Below are 23,673 nucleotides of genomic sequence, written 5' to 3'. Positions count from 1 at the left end.
ACATTTAGGCTGTTTCTACTTTTTCACTATTAGGAATGATGCTATGGGGGTCCATGTGCACATTTTTGTGTAGACATATGCTTACAGTTCTCTAGAGTGTAAACTAAGGAATGGAATTGCTGGATCATTTGGTAACTCTGTTTGGCCTTTTGAAGAACTGTGAGACTGTTTTCCAAAGTTCTGGACCATTCACATTCCTACCAGCAGTGTATGAGAGTTCCAGTTTCTCCACATTGTCCCCAACACTTGTTGATATCTGTCTCACTAATTAGAGCCATCCTCATAGCTGTGAAAATGATATCATTGCCATTTTGATTTGCATTTCCTTGATGGCTAATGATGTTGAGCTTTTTTTTTTTTTTTTCTTGTGCATATTGGCCAATTGTATATATTTGGAGAAAGATACTGGGTTTTAAACCCTGATTCCACCACCTAGCATCTACTTAACTTTGGTCCAATCACACATCTTTAGCTTTTAGTTTGTATCTCCATCTGTAAAATGGGAATAATAAACCTATAGTTATTTTGAAGACTGAATAGCTATAAGGCAACTGGTACACAGCAGGTAAAAGCTTAGTTATTGTACTTTTTAAAAAATACCTGACTCCCAGTTTCTGTGTCCATGTCAATTGTCTCCTTTCCCCCAGAAGGACCTTTCCCAAAGTTTAGAAATTTGGCTCAGACATTCCAAATATTTTTCCTAGTTGTATATTCTCTGATTTGTATGATTCTCTGATATAACTCTGATTTTGGATTCTTTTCCCAATCCTTTTTGAATATTTTAACTTCAACAACAAAAGCAACCTAAGAACCTTGCTCTAACACTCACTGTGACCCTCCTTACCCTGTTCAGTAGGTAGAACAGATTCCTAGGTGGTACCATCTTGGCGGCCCTGAACCCCTTCTGTTACTGTATACAGCCCTCACTAAACACATGGAAGGCAAACATAGCTCAGCCGGAAGGAAAGCCCCTTGGGTAGGTATCGAGACTAACTGTCCAGGGGAAAAAAAAGTGACATTTTGCCTAAGTCAATGTTTATTTTAAAGTCCTAAAAAGGAAAATCTAAATATTGATCATAAGTGAAACCATTTACAGTGCAGGCAATTTCCATTTTTATAAGCGGATGGGGCTCTGTGGCAGTCTTCAGATGATCAGCAGGATTTCCAAATCCTTCCTGAGTGATTATTTATAAAAGGATCCTTAGAGGTTGGGGAAATTAAAAGCAACTCATTATTTTTGCTCTTGAGAGAGAGGTGTGAATGATTTCTACAAAACTAATCAAACCCAACCAGAGGAGTCAAGGTCCCATTAGAATGTCTGAGGGCCAGGTCCCTGCTTCTTCCTTTGAACCTTCCAAGCCTCAGTTTCCTTATCTGCAAATTGGGGATGAAAATACTGTCCAACTCTTATAGTTTTTGTTTATAATACACAGAGAAGTCATATAAAGTACTTGGTACAATTTCTGATAACTAGTAAATAGTATGGAAATATTAGCTATTATTATTGTTGTTGTTGTTGTTGTTCTCCAGGTAGATACTAATGTGGTTATTTGAAGCCATGAGCCTTTGTTTCATTTCTCCTCCAGGCTGGTCATCCTCAGTTCCCCCAGCCTTACTTCTCAGCCCTTCATTCAGGGCTTTCACTGGTATGTAGGGCCCGCTCTGGGCAAACACAGTCTTGTGGGTACACAGGTTAGCAATATGATGGTGCCTTTGTGACTAGAGCAAGGCTTCTCTTCCTGTGGCAGCTGTAACCCTGCATTAGGGCATACGGCTTAGGGCATAGAGTGGGGCTGAATTTCAGCCTCTTGTGGGCTCTTGTGCAGTACATAAGCTACACAAACTTACACAACATCCAACTCTTCCCTACCCTCAGAACTGTCCTCAGAGCCCTCTCCCATTTGTCCATAATTATCTTAATGTGAGGGTCCCACGTTGAATGGAGTGATTAGACACTCTATCCTTCTGTATTCCATCTGCCTGAGAATTTTTCTAGAACTGACAAGATGCTAGAAGGCTGAAGGAGACAGGGAATGTGTGTTCTAGGGCTAAGATCCCACCCAAACCAATTCAGTACCTGAAAGACAACCTGTCATATGTGGCACCTCCCACATCATTTTTAAAGGAATGAGTGGAAACCCAGTTCCATCAGCACTGACAGGGCCTGGGCTCCTTGCTCCAAAGGCCTCCCACACAGAATGCAAATCAATTTCAAGGCAGGGTAAGCTCCCTCCAGGCCCATCAAGGCAGGAGCATAGACATGGAGAGGTTGGCAAGCACCCTGCCACCTCTCTTTCCACTGAGTGAGGAATTATCTGCATCATCTGAAGATTCCCAGGACCCTTTTCCATTATACTGTCCTCTATTGTGGATTCAAAGGAGAGGAACAGCTGGGTGATCTGGGCAGGACCCATGGGCTTCATGCCTCCTCTATAGATTGACAACATTAATAATGCCTAACTCAAGGAAATTTTGTCTAAGTATTAAATAAGTAACCAATAAAATGGGTTTGTACAGCATCTGGAACACAGAAAGTACTCAATAAATGGCAACACTATATACTATGGTTAGTTTTTATCTCTGCGTCTGCTTCCCCTGCTACACTGTGATTTCTTGGAAGTCATTGTCTTAATGATTTCTGAAGCCCTAGTTCTTAGAACGGTATCTATTGAGTAGATGGATGGATGGTAGATGGTGGTGGATGGTGAACAGATGGGTGATTTCCAAAAAGTCTGCCAATTGTCTCACCAGTCCTACACCATACAGGCAGTTTCCTTACCCTATACTTTAAAGAATAATGAAACTAAGAAAGCCAGGACTGTGTTTTTCTAAGCCCATGCTTTGTAAAGGACCAATAGCACTAGCATCATCAAGGAGCTTTTTAGAAATGTAGAATGTAGGCCCTAGCCCAGATCCACTGAACTAGAATCTATTAACAGAATCTGTTAATCAGAATCTATTAATCCCCAGGTGATTCCTATGGACATTGAACTTTGCAAAGTACTGGACTAAACAAGTTGTTCTTAATGTTGGTGGCATATTGGAACCACCTAGAGAGCTTTAAAAATAAAATAGTGCTACCTGGCTTCCACTCCCAAAGATACAAAGTCATCAATTTTACCATGGCCATTGAGCTTTATAAAATGCTCCCCTGGTGATTCTAACATGTAGTTGGGACTGAGAACCACTGGTCTGGCTGCACTCAGGCTGTGAGATACCTTCTGAGTCTGAGGTGCCTGGAAGGCTGTGAGGAATTGCACTCTAAACACTGGACAAAGCTTTGTCACATTCTCATTAGCTTGGGAAAGAGGGCTGGAAGTGACTGTCCCAGAAGGAGTCAGGCACAGCTGTGACTAAGCCAGACAGGTCTAAATCACAGGACAATTTGCATCTCTCATTGAGAGCCAGGGAACAGGTGCTTCTCCCACGGAGAAGATGGATTTGTCTGATCACAGCCACAGTTTGAGATGTTGCCTCCTTGCAGCCTGGTTTGGCTTCTGGAAGGAAATGACCCTCTAAAGTCCTTGCCTTCCTCACCTTTCCCTCCTAGGAGCTCTTAGGACCGAAGCTGCCATGGGGAAAGTAGCCAGAAACAAATAGTAGCCTGGGTAATGCTTGTCTACTCAAGATGCCTGAGAACACACCACAATGTTTCTCTGTGGGAAAATAAGGAAGTGTTTGGCTTGATTCCCAAGATTGCCGCTTACTACAAGAGTGATTTGGGAAGGTCATTTAACCTCTCTGAGTTTTGATTCCCTCACCTATAAAATGAGAGGAATAATTTTTACCAGTCAGAATTATTGGGGTGATTTCTTAAGAAAAAGTGATTTAAAAAATTAGAAAAAGGAAAAGGAAAAAAGTGATTAGTGTTTGGTGCAGAATAAGTGATTAATAAAATGTGGTGTTTAATCCATCTGTCTCCCCTTGCCTCACCTGTAGGCCTCCTGAAAGTAGACATGATTTTTTTTTATATTTCTTATTTTATCTTTCTCCCCATCCCCACTGTGCACAATGCCTATCATACTACCTAACAACTGCTTAAGGAATACCATATTTTTATTTTTGTTTTTAAATTTTAGAATACTAGTATTACAACAAATATAACATTTTCAAATAGCATATGCATGTTTAAATTTAAAAAATGAATACTTTCTTCTCTATTTCCCCACATATACTCTTTGTCAGAAGCAACCACCATTAAGAGTGTGGTGTTTATCCTTGACCATATTTGGCACATTTATAAGCACACAGAGACGCTAATGCAGACATGCACCTCTATTGACACCTCTTACTGTGTGACCTTGGACAAGTTAATTGGCCTCACTGTGTCTTAGTTTCCCCATTTGCAAAAATCCCATTTCATAAAACAATGATAGGAGAGTAAATGAGTTACCATTTGTGAGACATTTGGAATAATTTCTGGGACATGATAGGTCCTATATGAGTTGGTTAAATTAAAAACAAATATTGTTCTGAGATTTACTTTTCTCACTGATCTGTATATTTTATAGAGCTTTTCATGTCAAAGTATATTTATCTCTCATACTTTTTAATGTCTTCATAGAACTACATTTTGTGAATATGCTTTAATTTATTAACCATTTACCTATTGATGGACATTTAAGATGGTTTCAACTATTTCACTATAGACACAATTTGTAAGTATTGTAAATCCTTACATGTTTCTGGGAACATTTCTGTCAGTTAGACTCCCAGAAGCAGAATTGTTAGGTCAGAGGTTACGTACATTTACAATTTTGATAGATATTGTGAAAATTGCTTCTTAGAAGGTTGTACTGATTTACTCCCAATGTGGATGTGTATAAGTAACCGTTTCACCACTCTATTGCCCATACTGGACATTTTTTTTCCCATTCTGATGGTGGGTGAAAATATTAAATACTTAACAAACTGTATGGACAAAGAAGTATATAGGTGAATATGTGATTGAATAAATGAACAAAATGAGCCAACATGTGAACCAAGGGACCTTGGATTCACTGGTTTATTTGCTCCCTGCCCCCGATACACTCTTTTTTCCCCTGGTCATGAGCTCACTGTCTTCCCATCTCTGTCCACAGCCTGATGGAGTGTGCTGCAGAGCACCCGACTATTTTTAAGTCAGTGGAAAACTTTGTGAACCTGGTCAAAGGTCTCCTGGAGAAGCTACTCGATTACCGGGGTGTGATGACGGATGAGAGCAAAGACAACCGCATGAGCTGCACTGTGAATCTACTGGTGTGTGGGGTTGACTGCCTTGCCCCAAGGTCACATCACACCAGAGTCCTGGGGGCAGGCCAGGTTTTGGGTTTCACTATGCTCTTGATAGGGAGTAATGCTTTGGAAACCAGACAAAAGTGGGATTGAATCCCTACTCTGCCACCTGCTAGCTCTGTGTCTTGAGAATAACTTCACCATTCCATGCTCAGTTTCCTCATATAGGAAATGGGAATGAGTGTTTTATTTAACACTTAACACATCATATGGAAGGAAAGTGGCAAGATAAAATGGTTAAGAGTATGAGCTTTGGAGTTACATAGTGCATGGGTTCTCATCCTACCTCTGATAATTAATAGAATAGATAAACCAAGGAAGTTTTCTGAAGGTTTAGTTGACTTATCTGTTCTATAGAGAAAATAATAGTACCTATTTCTTAGGTTATGCAGTCCAGGGCCATGGTAAAATGCTTACTACATATTAGTTCCCTTCTCTTACAGAATGGAGTAATCTAATAACCAGTATTTACAGCAAATTAGTATGGGCCAGGCAACCAGAACAGCTAATCTCAAGTACAGGCTCCTAACCCCTATACCACATGACCTGCCAAGGGCCAGCTCCCAAACATTCTCTCTTCATATGTTCTGTGATATGGTCATGAGACAGGGAGGAGCAGCCCCAGCACTTCACACCATCATGTAAGCCCACACTAAAGGGGTTTAAATGAATGAAGTTGACCAAAAGGCCATGTTGCATCCTTTATATCATGTTCAATGCTCCAGAAATACAAATTCTGTCCTATAGTTCCTTTGTGTGGCCTGTTTACCCTAAGTGGACTCCTTTTAAACAGCCTACATATTGCCATTGGTTTTCTGAAATGCTAAGGGGAGTTTAAAAATCCTGATTACAGTAGAAAAGAATCCATTGCTAATAACTCCACCAGGTCCAATTTACATAAAGAGTAGAAAGAGGGGTTTTCCAAGAGTTTAGCAATTTGTCTCTATGGAAAGGCAGAAGTTAGTTGAAGAAAATGACCTTCAATAGTTAGACTCTGATAAGGAACAGAGTTTGGGATAGGCAGATCCACAAGCAATTAGACCCTGCTAGCTTTAGGTGTGGTGTAAATACGGCAGGCATCAGGAATGAGGACAGAGAGAGGGTATCAGGGGCGCTGAGGTCAGTGTGGCTCTGCCACCCACTAACTGTGTACCCTGAGACATCTGGAACATATCACCTCCTCCTCTCTAAGCATCCAGTGCACATGGGCATATTAGGTTAAACCAGGGTTTTCTCAAAGAATGGCTCATCAGTCAGACCATGACCTCTTGGCTGGGAATTTGTAAAGACTTATTTACAAATGTATGAGATTAGGATCCCTGGTGTAGAGCCCAGGACCACTACTAGTCTAAATGACGCCTGAGCTTGAGTCAGGCTTCCTAGGTATTGCCAAGTTTAAATGTTTTTGCCTATCAGGTCTCATAGTAATTCCTCATACTTCTGTACCAATAAGAGTTATGATTCATTATTATCCCTGAGATCTATTACTGTTCCTATTACTTTGATTACTGCTATTACCCTCAGTCCAACCAGCTCCATCTGAGTACTGGGTCTGAGCTTGTCAACATCAAGTCAGGCTGCCTTTTGTTGTACACTCTATCAAAGTGGACAGCCTCAATCTTGACAGCCCATCTCTCAGTACAGCAAATATCCCAACTTCACTCCTAATATATGATGGTTGAGCTACCCCCTTTGTCCCTTTTCAGTCTAAGGATCAGGGAGGTGACTTTTAAGGCAATCTCCTAAAAAGGATGTTTGATGCATTCAGGAAAGTAAATTCTGTGCTCCCATCTCAGGGTCCCAAGATAGTAAATAGCAGTCTTCTGCACATCTCCATCATTACACCCCTGCCACTCTGCAAAGAAAAGCACTCATCACTGTTTTTCCTCCACTACCTAGAATTTCTACAAAGATAACAATCGAGAAGAGATGTACATAAGGTAAGATTTTTTCTAAAACCCAGACCTGCTGTGTCATTCTCCTGCTCAGTACCCACCTATGGCTCCCCACTGCCTTCAGCATAGAATTTAAACTTATCTTCTTAACACTAGATCCCTCTGTGTTCTGTTTCCTATCAATCTTTCCAGATTCAACTCCTTTTATTCTCTGATAAGCATAAGCAGTCCCTCATGCCACTTGGAGTTTTATGATCTGCCATGCTGTTTTGCTGTGTCCATGGCCCATTCTTTCCTTAACCTACCTTGTGAATTGAGCTGGTGAACTGCATCTACATTTGTTGAAGGGCTGGCACATGAGGTTCAATTGCAGGGTTTATGAAGCATGTAGTTAGACCATTGGCCAGCCCAATCTCAAAGGGAAAAAAAATACCAAGATGCATGATACCTGCTTTCTTGTAGGCATTTAAAAAACACTGATTTGAATACATCATGAAGGGATTTTGGGGGGAGGGAACATTAGCCTGAAGCAAAAATATCCCTTGCCAGTGTTTTTCAGAACCTCATATTTTTTTCTCCAAAGTTTTTTTATTGTTATTTTTACTCATTACAAAAATAATGCATATTTATTACCAAAACAATAGCAACAAAAAACTCATAGAGACCAAAAAAAAAAAGAAATGAAATAAACTCCATAATCCATACATATTCTCAGACCCTTTTATATTTGTATATAGATAGAATTCTATGCCTGCATATTTTTTACAAAAATGAGATCATATTGCTCATGATTTATCCTTTGCTTGACAAGAATTCCATGTCAACAGATGAATTTCAACATCATTTTTAATGAAACTATAAAATTCTTTTTCCAGAATATACTATAATTTATATAGCCAATCCTATATTGTTGAACATTTAGGTTGTTTCCAACTTTTTTCTGTCATAAATAGCACAACAAAATTCTAAGATGTATGTCTTATGTGTCCAAGATATATCTTGCACGCATCCTTATGAGACAAGAGCCCATGAAGAGAAATTGACCAGAAGGTTAACACACATTTTCAAGTCTTTTGACCCATTCTGTCAAAGGCCAGAGACTCCCAAGTCTGCACCTACTCTGCTCTTATTGCAGATATTTCTAGGTACTTAGTTTGGCATTATTCTAGGAATAGGAACTATCATTTGGATAGAAGATAATTCCATAGGCTGTCCTAAGCTTAGATGGTATTTATAACATCACTAGACATGACTTATTATAGTAGTAGAAAGCTTTGGAGTCCAAAGGGCCTAAGGTCTTCACCTTGTCTTTTTGGTGACCCTGGATAAGATCACTTAGTATCTCCGGGCTGAGGTTTCCCCTTATAGAATGTTTCCATTCTACCTTCTGTTTTGAGGATTAAATGAGATGCTATAGGTAAAGTGTCTAGCACATGGATCCATCCCTCCAACCTTTTTTCTCTCCTTCCCATTTTAGAAACACAGATGGTGAGCCCCACATCTCCATAAGCTCTAGAGATTTGAGTTCTGTTGTAATCTAGGAAAACCGCATTTGCCTAAACCAAACAATGTGACAGGATATAGTCTGAAAACCTGTTCTGTTTGGCAGGCATAGTATTTAAAAACATTTTTAAATTGGTTGCCAAAATTTGAAAATCTAGAGATTTTACATAAAAATAAAAATTCTCCTCTGCTAAGAAACTCAGAAGGTGTAGCAACACTGGGCCTTCCTCTTGTCCTGACAAAACTGGAGTACTCTGGTCATGACATCATCCCCATTCCCCATTAAACTTCACCCTGCCTACCTCATTCAAGCTTCCCATCTGGCCTATGTAGTGTTTGAGTTTGAATCCCTGGTCAGGTCCATCAGGTGTTTTCCTTGGGGCTCTACAGTAGATCACCACATCCTCAAGTTGACAAAAAAGAGGAGAGGATGTCTTGGTTAATCAAGGAGTTGAAAGTAGCAGAAAATCTATTCTTATGGCTGCTCTCTTAAAGGTTTTTGGACCCAGCTATCTAGGGACTTAAGGGACCAAGGATGGGCAGGAGGACATAAGGTAGGATTCAGCCATGCACATAAAAAACCTCTAAAGAAACATTTAGAAACCTCTAAAGTTAGAACACAAACTCAACATCCCCTTCATGCAAGCCATGTGTAATTCTACTGATAACTCTGATTGATGAGAAGGAAGATGAGGGACGAGAGTGGAATAGCCATGACCATAGAGGTAGAAATTGCTGATATTGAACCCTGGTTCTACCTCTTTCTTGCTCTGTCTACTTTAATATAAATCTCAGGTTTCTCATCTACAAAGGGATGATTGGGAGGATGAATTGATATAATAAAGTATCTATTTGCTGGATGAATGAATAAGAAAATCTTTCTATCTGGGATGCTCATCCCTCACTCATCCCCTTACTTTTAGATCGTAGCCCAACTATCATGCTACTCTGAACTTTTCTAGAAGCTCCTCTTCTCCCCACCTAGATGAATCCTGTTCTCAAAATACCATAGACCTGTCCTTCACAACATGGATCACAACTGTATTTTTACAATGTAGAGTCATCTGTCCCAGGGTTCAGAACTGGAACCTCACATTGCAAAAGGAGAGAAGGAGGGAATGTGGTTATGGTTGAATAGTATATTCTCCCTACTGACAGCCCGAGGTCTCCACAGGAATATCCAATCTTGAGGCCCTCACCCCACTTCCTTTTCTTACCAGAAAATGCGCTTCTTTTATGCCATGAGAACACTGAGGAGAGGGTTAGAGCTATGCTTTATAGCACTGTAGCTTGTTCATTCTCCTGGACTAGTACAGTGTTCAGAGTACAGACTCTGGAGATAATTAGCCTGGAATCATGTTCCAGCTCTTCCAATTATTAGCATAAGACTTCTGATGAGTTATTCATTTCACCTTCCTTAATTTGTCTTACCTGTCATATTGCATTGGCCAGACTCCTCACTATCAAGTTGCATGCTAGCTGGGATGATACTTAATGTCTCCAGTCCATAGTTTTCTCATCTAGAAGTGGGAATTTTCAACAAATCTATCTCCCAAAGTTGGAATATGAGTTTGTTAGATTAAATGATGTAAGGCTTTCAAAATACTTAGCATGGTGCCTGTCACACACAAAGTATTCCACTAACACTAAAGGCCACTGTAGGGGGAGCCAATTATGAGAATACAGTCCTTTGTGGTCCTCAGAGGTGTCTAGTTGTTCTGTCTGACTCCCAGTTGGCCCTACTTCCTGCCTTCTTATTATTAAACCTGGTAACCTAGCATATTTCCCTGAACAGGTACCTGTACAAACTCCGTGATCTTCACTTGGATTGTGACAATTACACAGAGGCTGCCTACACACTTCTTCTCCACACCTGGCTTCTCAAGGTACTGCCATTCCAGTGGAGGTGATTTGTGCTAGGATCTCTATGGGGCCCTCATAGCAAGTTTAAGAGCTAAGAAAGAAAGACAGAAAGGAAACAAAGAGAGAAAGAGAAGTTGAAAGTGAGGGAGAAAGAGAAAAACAGAAAGGAAGGAAAAAGATGGGAAGGTAAGGCAAGGCAAAAGAATTAGCCAATAAATTTGTTTTGCTGTGTCCCCAAACTCGACATGGCCAGTTACTATTCTGCACTGCTTTGTCTGGTCACATAAGATTTCAAGTGACTTTCATATTTAGCAACAATAATAACCATTTCAGATATGTTTTACAGTTTTATATAACATCCAAACATCAACTATAAATCATTAGCATGTCCAATTAGCTGTTTTCCTTCTCTCGAAAATAGTGTTGTAGCTGGCCAACATCTAAAGGATTTCCTTTGGCCTTTGAAAAGCTAGGACCATGTCTTACAGGGATTTAGAGAAAATCCCTACAAACCACACATATGAGCCAAGAGAGAGTCAAATAAGCACAACTTGGCAAAAATCAGGAGGCATTTCCCAAATGGAAACTGCAGACCAGCATCTCTCTGACTGACCACTCACATCCAGAGTGATGGGCAAGCTGGCAGAAGTGTTTGCAGGGCTTCCTCTTGCTTCTCATCAGTAAGGAAGACTCCTACTTTTGGCTGCCTCTCAGCCCCCAGGTGACTGTGTCTGTGTATTTTCTCCTCAGTGGTCAGATGAGCAGTGCGCATCACAGGTCATGCAGACAGGCCAGCAGCACCCCCAGACTCACCGACAGCTGAAGGAGACGCTCTATGAGATCATCATAGGCTACTTTGACAAAGGAAAGGTAATTTGTCCATTTCCTTCCTCTCTCTGTGGGGACTTTAGCAATGGGGAAGGATAGTTCCTTCTCAGACTCTGCACCGCATCCATCTACAGGCCTGGTCAGCCCTTCTTCCCAATTCTAAGTCTGACTACTTCTCTCCACATTCTCCACCATCTCACCACTTTTGTTCAAAGACTTGCCATTGTTCACTTGGATACTCAATGGGTTCTAAGCTATCTGCCTGCTTCCTTTATTGCCTTCATCAGATCATCCTTCAAACAGGAAATGGGGATCATAAAACATACATTGGATCTCATCATTCTCCTTATAGTCATCTCCATGGCTTCCCCATCCCACTAGAATGATTATACAATCCTGCTTATGACCTGTGTGGCCCCACATGAGCTGTCCTCATTTCATGTCTGCAAGATCCCACACATCATGCCAAGCTCCTTTCCACATCAGGGTCTTTGTACTTGCTTTTCCCACCTTAGAACATTTTTCCTCCATGGCTTTCCTGGCAGACTCCTTCTCACGGCTCATGGCTTTGCTTAGATGTCATGTCATCAAAGACACCTTCCCTGACCAACTTAGACAAAACAGCATTTTAGAATATGAACACAGAGACTTGTCTTGTTCACTGCTGAATGCCCAGTGGCTAGCACAGAGCCTGTGATGCCATCACTGATCTTTAAACAATAAGGACACAAAATGTTTGGTTGGGTTTGCTCAGAAGATTAGCCAGACCAACTGCTTCCCATCTTCCAATCTCCAATGGAGCTTTAGGAAGCACCAACCCAAATGCAGCATTCATCCTGTAGGAGATGCAGCATGTGGGCTAACTGCTCAGGCCCTGGAGCCAGCTTGGTTTCAAACCTTGCTCCTCTCCCACCTACCATTCCCTTGGCCTCTTAGAGACTTCAATTCCCACCCAAAATAGTGATACTAATAGTACATATTAACTAGTTGTATTGTGAAAATCAGGTGAGAGAGTGCATGTGACACACCTAGCATAGGGTCTGGTTCATAGTCCTATCTTCTTAAATGTTAGCTCTCCTCTTTACTGTATTCTGCCTTCAAGGCCCCAGTTAATTGGCCACCCTCCATCAAAACTTTCTTGAGTCCTTCAGCTTACCTACAGCCCTGCTTCTCCTCTGAATTACAAGGTCTCTTACAGTTTATAAGGACAAAATTTAATGGACTTAATTTTGGTCTGTTCTGTCACTGCAGTTCATTGTATCTGTCTTGGCCCGATCTCCCCACCTTCCCTGGAAAGACAAAATGAGGTAATGTCTGTGGAAGGGCTTATAAATTCCCAGGAGTTGAGCAGTTGGAGAACACTGTTTTTATAATTTACAATTATAAGCCTCTTGAGGGCAGAAAGTCTGCCATTGCTGGAACCTCCTGCCCTGCTGGAATCAAGTCAGAGCTTCCTATTTGTTTACAGCTGATTCAGTCTGTAACTGTGAAAGCCCCAAAAAGGACATGTTGAGTTTTGTCCTCTATAAAGTATCCAGTTCAACTCACCTTGTGCTGAGTATAGAAGAAAAAAGGCATCATCCCTCATCTCAGGGAGCTTATCATCTAACTGGCAAAACAGACATCCCAATCATGATCTCTTTTGCATATTACCCTTTGGCGTTGTACAATAATGGAGGATGGGGGGATGTAGTGCCAAGGTTTGGGAGCAGAGAGGAGAGAACAGATGAGTACAGCTCACTCTGATAGCCACTGCTGTGGAAGGTTCCAGAATGAAGCCCAAACACATTAGCATCCCTTTACCTTCGTTTTGCCACACTTCCCCTCATGGAGATTTATTGCTCCAGGCACACACAATAGCTTTCTACTCTGAAAGTCCACCTATCAATACTTGATGGACTCCTCTACGTCCCTCAAAACCCAACTCTTACATCTATTTATGTGTATGCTTTATCCACTTATGTTTCATGAAAGAAGAGACTGTGTCTTATCCATATTTATATCTGTTCCATCACCATATACCATACCATGCCTAGAAACCAGCAGGTGTCCAATAGTTAATGTATAAAATTCAGAGGGATCAGTGACTGTCAGAGGTCCCAGTGACCATAGGCATACTCAGGAGGAAGTCCTAGGTATGTGACTCACTCCCTGGCCCCTTAGTGGTCGCTAAACACATGGAGAGAGCATTTCTGGCATATTATGGTAGGAAATTGGCAAATACTTACACATGAGCCAAACAGTCCTCTGACCCAGCTCAGGGACTTTACCACCATCTTCTTGCCAGGCTGAAGAGAAAGAAAGGCCCAGTCCAGTCTGGCCTGTGGACTTGGTTCCTCCTGGCACATAAAGCATTTTTATGCTGTTCACTAAGTTGTCCACGGGTTTACAGCCATGGCTCCTCCACTCGGCACTTGCTTTTATTTATTTTTATGCTTGGATGCAGAGAGAGCATTTTTGCTACAAAGCATACACTACATTTTGGCAACCTCCCCTCTTTCCTTCCCCACCTCCCCTAGCTTCTCCATTTAGATGCATTTTCCATTTTAAACTGAATATGAAATGTGATGGGTGTCCCTTGAGATTGCCAGATCTCTAGCCCACTCTGCATCTCCCCCGCCTCTCTGCAAAAGCTCCCAAACCCCTTTAGTCCAAGATGGAAGTTTGATCTATTGGATTCAGCCTAAGACAAAGCAGAGAAAAAGGAAAATCCCCTATATCCAAGGTTTATTTTCTCAGATTTTTTTTTTCAAATGAAAAAGATCTATTTACAAAATTTCTTTATTTTTATTTTTATTTTTAGAGACGGAGTAAGGGGCAGAGTGGGAGGGAGAGAGATAATTTTAATCAGGCTTCATGTCCAGTGTGGAACCTGATGTGGGGCTCAATCTCACAACCCTAAGATCATGACTAGAGCCAAAATCAATAGTTGGACATTTAACCGATTGAGCCACCCGGTGCCCCTTACAAAAACTTCTAACTACTCTTTTCATTCTCTAGTACCAGCTCCATCTCCACCTCTACGCAGCCCCCTCCCCGCTCATATACTCCAAATAACCCCATTACGAAGAGACAGGTATAAAATTTCAGCTGCGCAAGATAAATATGGTCTAGAGACCTTCTGTACAACATTAGGCCTATAGTCGACAATTACCAGGTCACACCCAGGTGTGCATTCTAACCCAGCTTTTGGTTGGGCATGTGACCTGGGACAATGCCTCTGCCTAGCTAAACCCCCATTTCTTACCTGGGAAATGCAAATGTTACTAGTCACCTCCCAGAGTAGTTGTGGAGACCCAGAAAGCATGCAAATAAAGCATTTAGCCTAGCCTCTGGCTGCTCCATTCTTTGTCACAGAACTAGAATGAGGGGCAGAGGAAGGGTCCTGCTCCCGGAGACGTACCGGGCTCCCTGTACATGGGGCCGGGCCTGGGTCTGAGTAAGGCTTGCAGTGCAGTCCCAGGAGGCAAGCTCCCGCTAGCCCCTTTCTCAACGAGGGTTCAACAAGCCCGGGGGAGCCCCCTAACCTTTGTGCTCTTGACCTTCCTGTAGATGTGGGAAGAGGCCATCAGCCTGTGCAAGGAGCTGGCGGACCAATACGAGATGGAGATCTTTGACTATGAGCTCCTGAGCCAGAACCTGGTAAGTCTGGGTGCCTGGGGCCTCGGCTCCTCAGAGAGGCTGGGGACGAGGGAGCGGGAGGCCAGGTGGGGTCAGGACAACAGAAAAAGGCTGGGAGTGGGGTCTGAGCTGAGTGAGGCTGCTGAAAGCTTTCCTTCCAGTTGGCAATATTTTCAGAGGGAGGTATTCTGGGAAAAGTCATCAGCGACAGTTTCCCGGATGGAGTGGTAAGTTCCTGCTTGGCACGGGGGCTGCTGCTGCTATTGCACACTCAATAAACACTGTGCTACATTTGCAGTAAAATCCCCACAAATCACTAAGCCAATTAAATAAAAACGCAAATTTGTGCTTTCTGATTAACAGATAAATCACATTAAAATACTCCCCGTCTGGCCATTCCCCATTAGCTCCTTGGTGCTGGTGATTTGGTGGGGGTATGTGGAAAGCGAGGTAAGCCAGCCTAGCCTGCTTATGCTGCAGATGCCAGGGCTTGGCAGGGAGGTGGCCTCTGCAGGGAAAATGCAGAACATTTTGGCTGCTCCTACCACTCACACACCTCCCACGTATTTCCTGGCCACCTCAGAGCCAGGGCCTGCCGCCCCATCTTAGCCTGTTTTGACAGGCCAGTCCAGCTGTGTCCAGGAGACTCTAAAATGAGAGTCAGAATGTGGAGAGATGATTTATTGCTTCTTTGGGGGTGGGGTGGGTATTGAGTACAGTTTTCTTGTTAAAAAACAGCTGAGCTGTTTGCTGTTTGTACTGTGTGTAGGATACAATGCGAACACACATGTAATCACACCAAGAAACACATTTATCCCATACATACATCCATATAGATTTTTGCAGACATGGAAACACATGCCTTCTAAACATGTGTATTTATGTGCTTGCACACATACACACACGGAGTACACATTCATGCACACATATGCACACACATGCGCTACAGACTTGTATATACATGTACATACACAGAGTATACATTCATTTGTACACTTGCAGACACACATCCCATACACATTTGTGCACACGCATATGCACATACGCACAGTACACATTTATGTACAGACATGCACATATACATGCAGTTTCATGCAATGCTGATGTATGTGTACATCCACGCTCCAAGCCTACATTGCACAGACTTCTGTCCACCCACATTTATCTCCCATGTTGTGTCAAATTTAAGATGCCATCCTGTGAGATGTAGCATTTTTTTTTTATGTCTCCTGTCATGATTTCTGCCTGGCTAATAGCAATTGTAAGATGCTATCAGGTATAAAGTAGGATGTAAACAGTTTTCAGAGATGCTAAAATATGAAAAACACACACCTCTTGGAATTGATGAAATATGTTAAGTGCACATACGCAGGAAGACTTCTATATCCAGAGATATTTATGCATCCATAGAGCCTCATAAACACATGCCTGGTGCGCATGGAGGAGGGAGCAGTGTGGTAAGCCAGAGTGGGGTAGTGGGGGGCTATGGACAGCTGGCTGGATTCAGCTCCATACTTACGAGCTGCATTATGAGACACCATTTCTTTATTTGCAAAACAGAGATACGAGGGATGCCTGGGTGGCTCAGTGGTTAAGTGTCTGCCTTAGGCTCAGGGCATGATCCTGAGGTCCCAGGATCAAGTCTCACATCAGCCTCCCTGCATGGATCCTGCTTCTCCCTCTGCCTATGTCTCTGCCTCTCTCTCTCTCTCTCTCCGTATCTCTCATGAATGAATAAATAAAATCTTTTAAAAAAAGAATATTATCTCTAAAAAAACAGAGATACGATACTTGTGAGTTGTTACGAGGAGGATGCAAGTAAACGAGCTGGTACAGGTAGAGTGATCAACATGGAACCTGTTATGGGTAAATACAGCTATTGCTATTACAATTATAGACATATCCACAGATATGCAAATATATGTACTAAGCATCTTGGTTCTGGTATAATGATCATGTCTCAAGTTTGGCCTCTCTGGGTTAGATGTGCCTTTGATACACATTTATGTTATTATAAGCTATGAGTTTTCTCCTTTCAGATCCAGCAGGCAAAATTCTATGAAAACATCATGAAAATCCTCAGGCCCAAGCCAGACTATTTTGCTGTTGGATACTATGGCCAGGGATTTCCCTCCTTTCTGCGGGTGAGTATGCTGGTGACTGAGACCCAGGCCAGAGGCCTGGGGCCTCTCAGCTGTCACTTTGTGCTTCAAGGAACCGCTTATACTCAGACTCTGTGTTCTCCTCCTTCCAACTGCTGCCCTCACTGCCAGCATAAGCCCAGTGCCTCTATCATTACCACCCTCAGCCACCCCATGTTTCTCTAGATATACAGAAACCAGAGCTACTCTGCGAGACACTAGCTCCCCATCCCTTGAGTGAGGCATTCAAGGAGAGCTGGATGCCTTCTGCTACCCAGCAGGCATAGCAGAGCACTAGTTCTCAGACCCTTTGGGCTCAGGAATCTCTTTTCTCTCTGAAAAATTATTGAGGTCCTCAATGAACTTTTGTATTTATAGACTCTGTCTACATCTACCATATTCAACATTAAAACTAAGAAAATTTAAAAATATTTATCATTTTATCTAAAAATAACAATAATTAACCTGTCATGTGTTAACACAACTTTCATCTTTATGAAAAATAGTTATATTCTCTAATAAAAATGTGTGCAAAAGTGAGACTATTTCATATTTCTCCAAATCTCTATGATGTTTAGATTAAGAGAGGATAACTAGTGTCTTATACCTGTTTCCACAATCTGTTGTGATACCACACAGCATGCAGTTTCTGGAACTTAAGGATACACGTTCTAGGATCCTAATCCCATAGATCACATTTCAGCAAGTCTGGAGCTAGGTTTGGGGATCTGAAATTTTAGAAGTCTTCTAGGCCCTTCTGACAATCCCCCAGATTTGGAAGTACTGATACAGCGAGGTGACAGACGTGGGTTTGGACTGAAGAACTTATAGGCCATTAGAAGTGGCACAGATGGTACAGATATGGTCTAGAACATGGATTCTCAACTTCAGCTCTTTTGACATTTTAGATCAGGTTATTCTTCATTATGGCAACTGTCCTCTGCATTGAAGGGCATTTAGTAGTATCCTGGGCCTCTACACACTGAGTTCTAGTACCTCTCCCTCTCCCAAGTTGTGCCAACCAAAAATATTTCCTGACATTGCCAGTGTCCCTTAGGAAACAAATCAATCCCCATTTGAAAACCACTTATTGAGAGGAGGCTAACTCAGTCAAAGAAGGATAAAGTGTATATTTCTGTGGAGCTAGAGCCAGGAGCCAAGTGATGAAGGACCCGAATGCTGATACCTTCCATCCTACAGGCCCAGCCCACATGGCCCATGAAAAGCAGGAGGGACATTTTGTGATTATATAAACAGAAGACAGGTATGACACACTGAGAGCCAAGTGATGAATAATTCTGAAAGCTGTACACAGAAGAGTTTGAAGAAGTTCTCAACATCCATGATACCCTCTCCTTTTAGAATCTATCTTTTTAAAGAAGTGGTGTGCCCAGGTAGGTTGGTGAGCTGAGCTTCTCCTTTCTGTGGTGAGGAAGCAGAAAGGAGAGAGATCTATAGGAGGTCACCATAGCTCTACACTCATGTCATAAGCCTCCCAGCTTTGCTTGTATCACGTTCTCCAGGCCTAGGCTCTGAGATCTCTGTTGGGTGTCATTTCTCTGCAGAACAAGGTGTTCATCTACCGAGGGAAGGAGTATGAGCGGAGAGAAGATTTCCAGATGCAGCTGATGAGCCAGTTCCCCAATGCAGAGAAGATGAACACAACCTCTGCCCCCGGGGAGGACGTGAAGAATGCCCCAGGCCAGTGTATCCTTGGAGAATGGCCCAGCCAAGGGGCCAGACAGAGGCAGCTCTCCTGGGACGTTAGCCCACAGAGCCCCACCTAAGAGCTTAGAGCTGCTGCCAGAATCATGGCAGTAGTGCCAATTTTAGTGTCCAATGTGGGATCCAAAAATCCATCTCGGGAAATTCTAAACATTCCATTCATTGAGCAATTCACTCATTCATTCATTCTCATAATGAATACTATCAAGCCCTGAGTCTGTGCCAATCACTGTGCAAGGTGCTAAAGATCACACTCATAAAGTGGTCCTACCTTTAGGGAGCTTATAGTCTAACAAGTAAAAGAGGCACTGAACAACTAATTGCACCATTAAGTATGTGTTTATAAAAACTGGGTTAATGCCAAGAGGAACCCATGCAGGACATTGTGATCTGTGACGGGGAAGGCAGAGAAGGCTTCCTTGAGGAAGGTAATGTTTAAGTTTAGCAACTAGCCAAAGGTTAATAGGAGGCAAGGAGAATGGCCTAGATAGAGGAAAGGGCCATCATATGCCCAGGCCTCAAGTGGAAGGAGCACAGCAGGTTCCAAAAACTGAAATAGTGCCACAGTGCTCTTACAATAAGGTCAAAACTCCTGAGTGAGGCCGGGATCATGTCCACCATCTGATCCCTGCCTGTTTCTCTAATGTCATTGCCCCTTCCTCATGATTCTTCCTTCCCTCTCTCATGCCCCTCTGGCCACAATGGCCTCATTTCTGTTGCCTCTTCTTGTCATGCCCTTCCCCTAGCTCCTTTCTCATCCATCAAATCCTAACTTGATGTTACTTCCTTGAAGAGCCTCTCTCTGTCACTTATTTAAAGTAGCCTTTTCTGAAATCTTCATGAGCCTCATATCTCAAACCCTGTCTATTTTCTTTAGAGAATTTATCTCAATCTGTTATCTTTTGTGCTTTTTAAAGATTCACATAAGCTAGACTGTAAACTCTGGGAGTGCAGAGGCTGCACTGCCTTGTTCGCTGCAGTAACTTCCCCATCTGCGGCCTTGCCCCTGCACAAAGCTGACTCTGAGAAACTACCTGTTGATTAATAGAAAACAGAAAGAAGAGAGAAAGAAGAGAGAGATAGACAAATAGAGACAAGAAGGAGGGCAGGATGAAGGGAGGGAGTCAGTTCACTGGAGTCCACAGAGGAGGACACAAGAGACACGAGATGATGCCAGTGAGATTGGGTAGGTGATGGCATTCCTAAGGGTCAGGAGTGGACACTGGGCCCGAAGCAGGACTCCCGGTGTCAGAGAGCATATAAATCCAAGGACTAGGCAGACAGCTGAGTGGAGATGCACTCATCCACCTTGGCTCCCTGCACTGCACCCTGTAGCACAAATTAAGTTACAGTCTTTAAAACAGGGTTGACAGGTTGCATGGCTGGTCTGCTAAGTCTGCTGAACCTTAATCCAAATATTTTTCCCTTGGGTGATAAATATTCATCTGTAACCTTTTCATTATGCTCACCTGCCCTTCATGCCTGCTCTACCATGGTATTTGCGAGAGGAAATGCATCTAGTCCTGGGGCTGACTGGTTACAGATGTGACTTTGACTACAGACAAGACAGGAGATTAGTACTAAGGCCCTTCTTAAGTGGACTCCTGGTGTTGAATAGTTCTCTGGCCCTGTAGCTTAGGGCAGAGGGGGAGCATGTGCTATGAAGTCATCCTATGATATGTGGGCCTGATTCAGTGCCAGGAATCAAGTGGACAAGGGAAAAGGGCTGACATTTCCTAAATGTCCCCTTCATGCCATGCATGAGACTGAGTGCTTTGTAAATATTATTTCTTTAACTCCCATAAAACTCTATAAGATGAGCATTATTTTTGTCCTATTTCATAGAGAAGGACTGTGTAGTGCAGAGAGGTAAAGTAGTTTTCCTAAGATTACAAACCTAGTTAGTGATAGAGGTGACATTCGAACTCCAAGATCTCTCACAAAGTCTGTATTCTTTTTATAATGCCATACTTTCATCAAGATTAATGAAGATAATGTTCTTTATTAACTATTTACCATGCACCAAGCATTGTTTCATTTTATCCTTATAGTAACCCTATGAGCTGGGGATTATTACTCTGTATTTTGCAAATAAGAAAACCAAGGCTCAAAAAATATAAGCAGCTTACACAAGGTCCTAGGCACTGATGGAGTAGGATTTGAACTCAGGCCTGCTTATTGCCAAAATCTGAGCTTGTAATGTTCTGTTCTCTCACCTTCTCTAGTGAAGCTAACAAATAGCTTGAAAGGGTGACACATTTCATGTCTTCTTATTTAAGTATCATGTGAGGGAAGACATCTGAAACAAAGGTCTTTTAGTTGACTGTCTTCTATCTCCCACCTTCCCCCTGCCTAGACCTCAGGGTCACAATTCCATGCACATATTCAACATGTGGTGAGGCACTAGCCATGCATCCTCCTGGACATGATTTGAGGGCTCTGGTGTCACTCACTTCCCCAGGACAGGTTTGGATTCTCCTCTTGGACCAAGGCCAATTACTAAGATCAGTAGATATGGCCTAGAACATTCTCTAAAACAAGAGCTGGCAAACTTTTCTGTAAAGGACCAGATAGGAAATATTTTAGTTGTTGTGGGCTGCGTGGTCTCAATGTCATAACTACTCAACTCTGTTGTTGTAGTGGAAGAACAGCCATGGATATAACACATAAATGGATTAGTGTGGAAACCAAAGTGGTTTCCCTCCCAGAGAAGGCTGTTGGCTGTATGGCTTGAGAAAGAAAATAGTTTTCCTGAATATTACAGAAGTTCTTCCCATGAGACCTGTCATTATATTCTCTCTCAATCTCTCTCCTTCTGCCCCCCTCTCTGAGGGACTCTCATTTAATGTGGAAATTTTCTTCAGAGATAAAATAATTAAATCTCTAACATATTAGTATGGAGTGAGTTTAGTAGAGGGGGACAACTGAATTTAACTTGGAATTATATTTTGGCCATTTCTTCTGTATGAAAGAATCATAACCTCTGCCATCAGAAAGATCACAATGTGGTGGAGGAAAGGGGGACAAGACATGGAGTTAGAGAGATAAGAGTCCTAAGTTCAGGCAAAATGCCATGGATCGTCAGAGGGAGGAAACAACATCCGACTGAGGGTAAATTGAATGCTCATGGAGCCTGTGGTATTTGACATTTGCCTCAAGGACTCATGGGGAGAGGAGGTAATATAAGAAAATATTTCAAGCAAACGGCATAGAAGAATCTTTTGGATAGCCGGAGATAATGGTGGGACATGGGTTGGGGTCATATTAAAGTAACTTTGAAAGCCAATAAGAAGAGTTTGTGATCCCTTAGTTGGCAGAAATTTCAGGTTCAGGAGAGAGTTTTTGGAGTTATGGTGGTCATTGGGTAGAATGAAGGGATGAGAGTACTTGGATACTTAAAGAAGAGAAATGAGCAAAGGAGACATGGTAGGAGACATGGAGCTGGGGAATAGGACCAGTGATGACTAGTTTTGTTTATTTGCATTGCCATGTTATAAGTTTAAAATGCATAAAGGTCTAAAATAGGCAGGTAAAGCTCCCATTGTTTGTGCCTGTGGCAGGCATCACTAATCAATCATAGAACTCTTTCCCACTGAGCCTGGACACAGCCTTACAATCCTGCCACAGGCAGTTACTTTCAAGCTTTCAGAGCTGGAATGCAAAATGATATCTATCTGCATGCTCTAAAGCAATGCTTTTCAAATTTAAGGACGCATGTGTATCACCTGAAGATCTTATAAAACTACAGACTCTGATTCAGTAGGTCTGAGGTAGGGCTTGAGACTCACCATCTCTAATAAGCCTTCAGGTGATATGGTGCTGCTGGTCTAAGGACCACACTGATTAGCAGTCTGGGGTCAAAGAACCCTGATCAGGGGGTTAAAAGACCCAAATACATACCTCTGTTCTGTTCTCACAAGCTGTGTGACTTTTCATAATTTGTCTGGCTTCTTTGACCTTGAAGTCCTCACCTATGAAAGGAGGACAGGAGGACCACCTACATTAGTAACACTACTCAGTGGAATTGGCAGGATGAAAGGAGACCATGAGGATATGAGCCCTGCAATTGATTGAGAACTATATACTCATTAGATTGTATTACTGTTAATATAGAAATGAGGATGATGATGATTAAGGACCACAAACCAACTATTAGCAAGGGCTGAGCCCTGGGATAAGTTGCAAGTGACAGGCAGTTCTGTTAAGGACCATGGTGACTACTAACTTGTTATTAGAACCTACTTGACAGCCAGGAACCTGAAGTCAGACATTCAGTAAAATTTGGCCCCAGAAGGGCTGTCCTAGGAGGTCTCACCTGGGACCTGCTATATTTGGAACTGTCTCTGCAGCCGACAACACATTGTGACCCTTAACTGCAAGAATCCCAGACATCCAGTGTTTCACTGTCCAGCCGGTCTTGGATGAACATCCAAGGTTCAAGAATAAGCCAGTTCCTGACCAGATAATAAAGTGAGACACACAGTTCACTGGAAGGAGGGATGGGGAAGAAAATCCCATGGGGCTACCAAGCTGAGCTGGTGGCAAGACAGTCCCTGGTGCCCTTCTAGTTCTTTCTCTAGGTTAGCCAGCCTTCTATCCCTTTTCCTCTTGGGAAAAGAATCACCTGACCCCCATTAGCCATCTAGGCTCTACCCCTGAAAAGGCTGAAGCCAGAGATGAGAGGGATGAGGCACAGCAAATCCTCAGGAAGCAGCAATGACATTCACTGAACTGGAGGGGGAGAGCCTGTCACTCAGGTGACACAGTGGTTCCAAGGAATCCGTAGCAGAATGTGGGCTGGGCAGGCAACAGGCAGGGTGGGG

At 42.5% G+C, this 23,673-nt stretch overlaps 1 protein-coding gene across 1 annotated transcript in view; it reads left to right on the top strand.

Annotated features, from left to right (window-relative positions):
• DOCK2 (dedicator of cytokinesis 2) overlaps window positions 1-23,673 on the top strand; it is a 397,905-nt gene that overhangs the window by 352,582 nt on the left and 21,650 nt on the right. The window contains exons 35-42 of the mRNA XM_072824198.1: window positions 5,082-5,238; window positions 7,174-7,214; window positions 10,468-10,558; window positions 11,286-11,405; window positions 14,916-15,005; window positions 17,024-17,128; window positions 18,691-18,832; window positions 23,239-23,320. Of these exons, the coding sequence (XP_072680299.1) occupies window positions 5,082-5,238; window positions 7,174-7,214; window positions 10,468-10,558; window positions 11,286-11,405; window positions 14,916-15,005; window positions 17,024-17,128; window positions 18,691-18,832; window positions 23,239-23,320 (828 nt within the window). The remainder of the gene's footprint in view (window positions 1-5,081; window positions 5,239-7,173; window positions 7,215-10,467; window positions 10,559-11,285; window positions 11,406-14,915; window positions 15,006-17,023; window positions 17,129-18,690; window positions 18,833-23,238; window positions 23,321-23,673) is intronic.

The sequence above is a fragment of the Canis lupus genome, chromosome 4, assembly GCF_048164855.1.
Source record: "Canis lupus baileyi chromosome 4, mCanLup2.hap1, whole genome shotgun sequence".
Taxonomy (NCBI): domain Eukaryota; kingdom Metazoa; phylum Chordata; class Mammalia; order Carnivora; family Canidae; genus Canis; species Canis lupus.
Note: the sequence above shows the minus strand (reverse complement) of the source record. Positions and strands in the feature narration are given on the sequence as shown.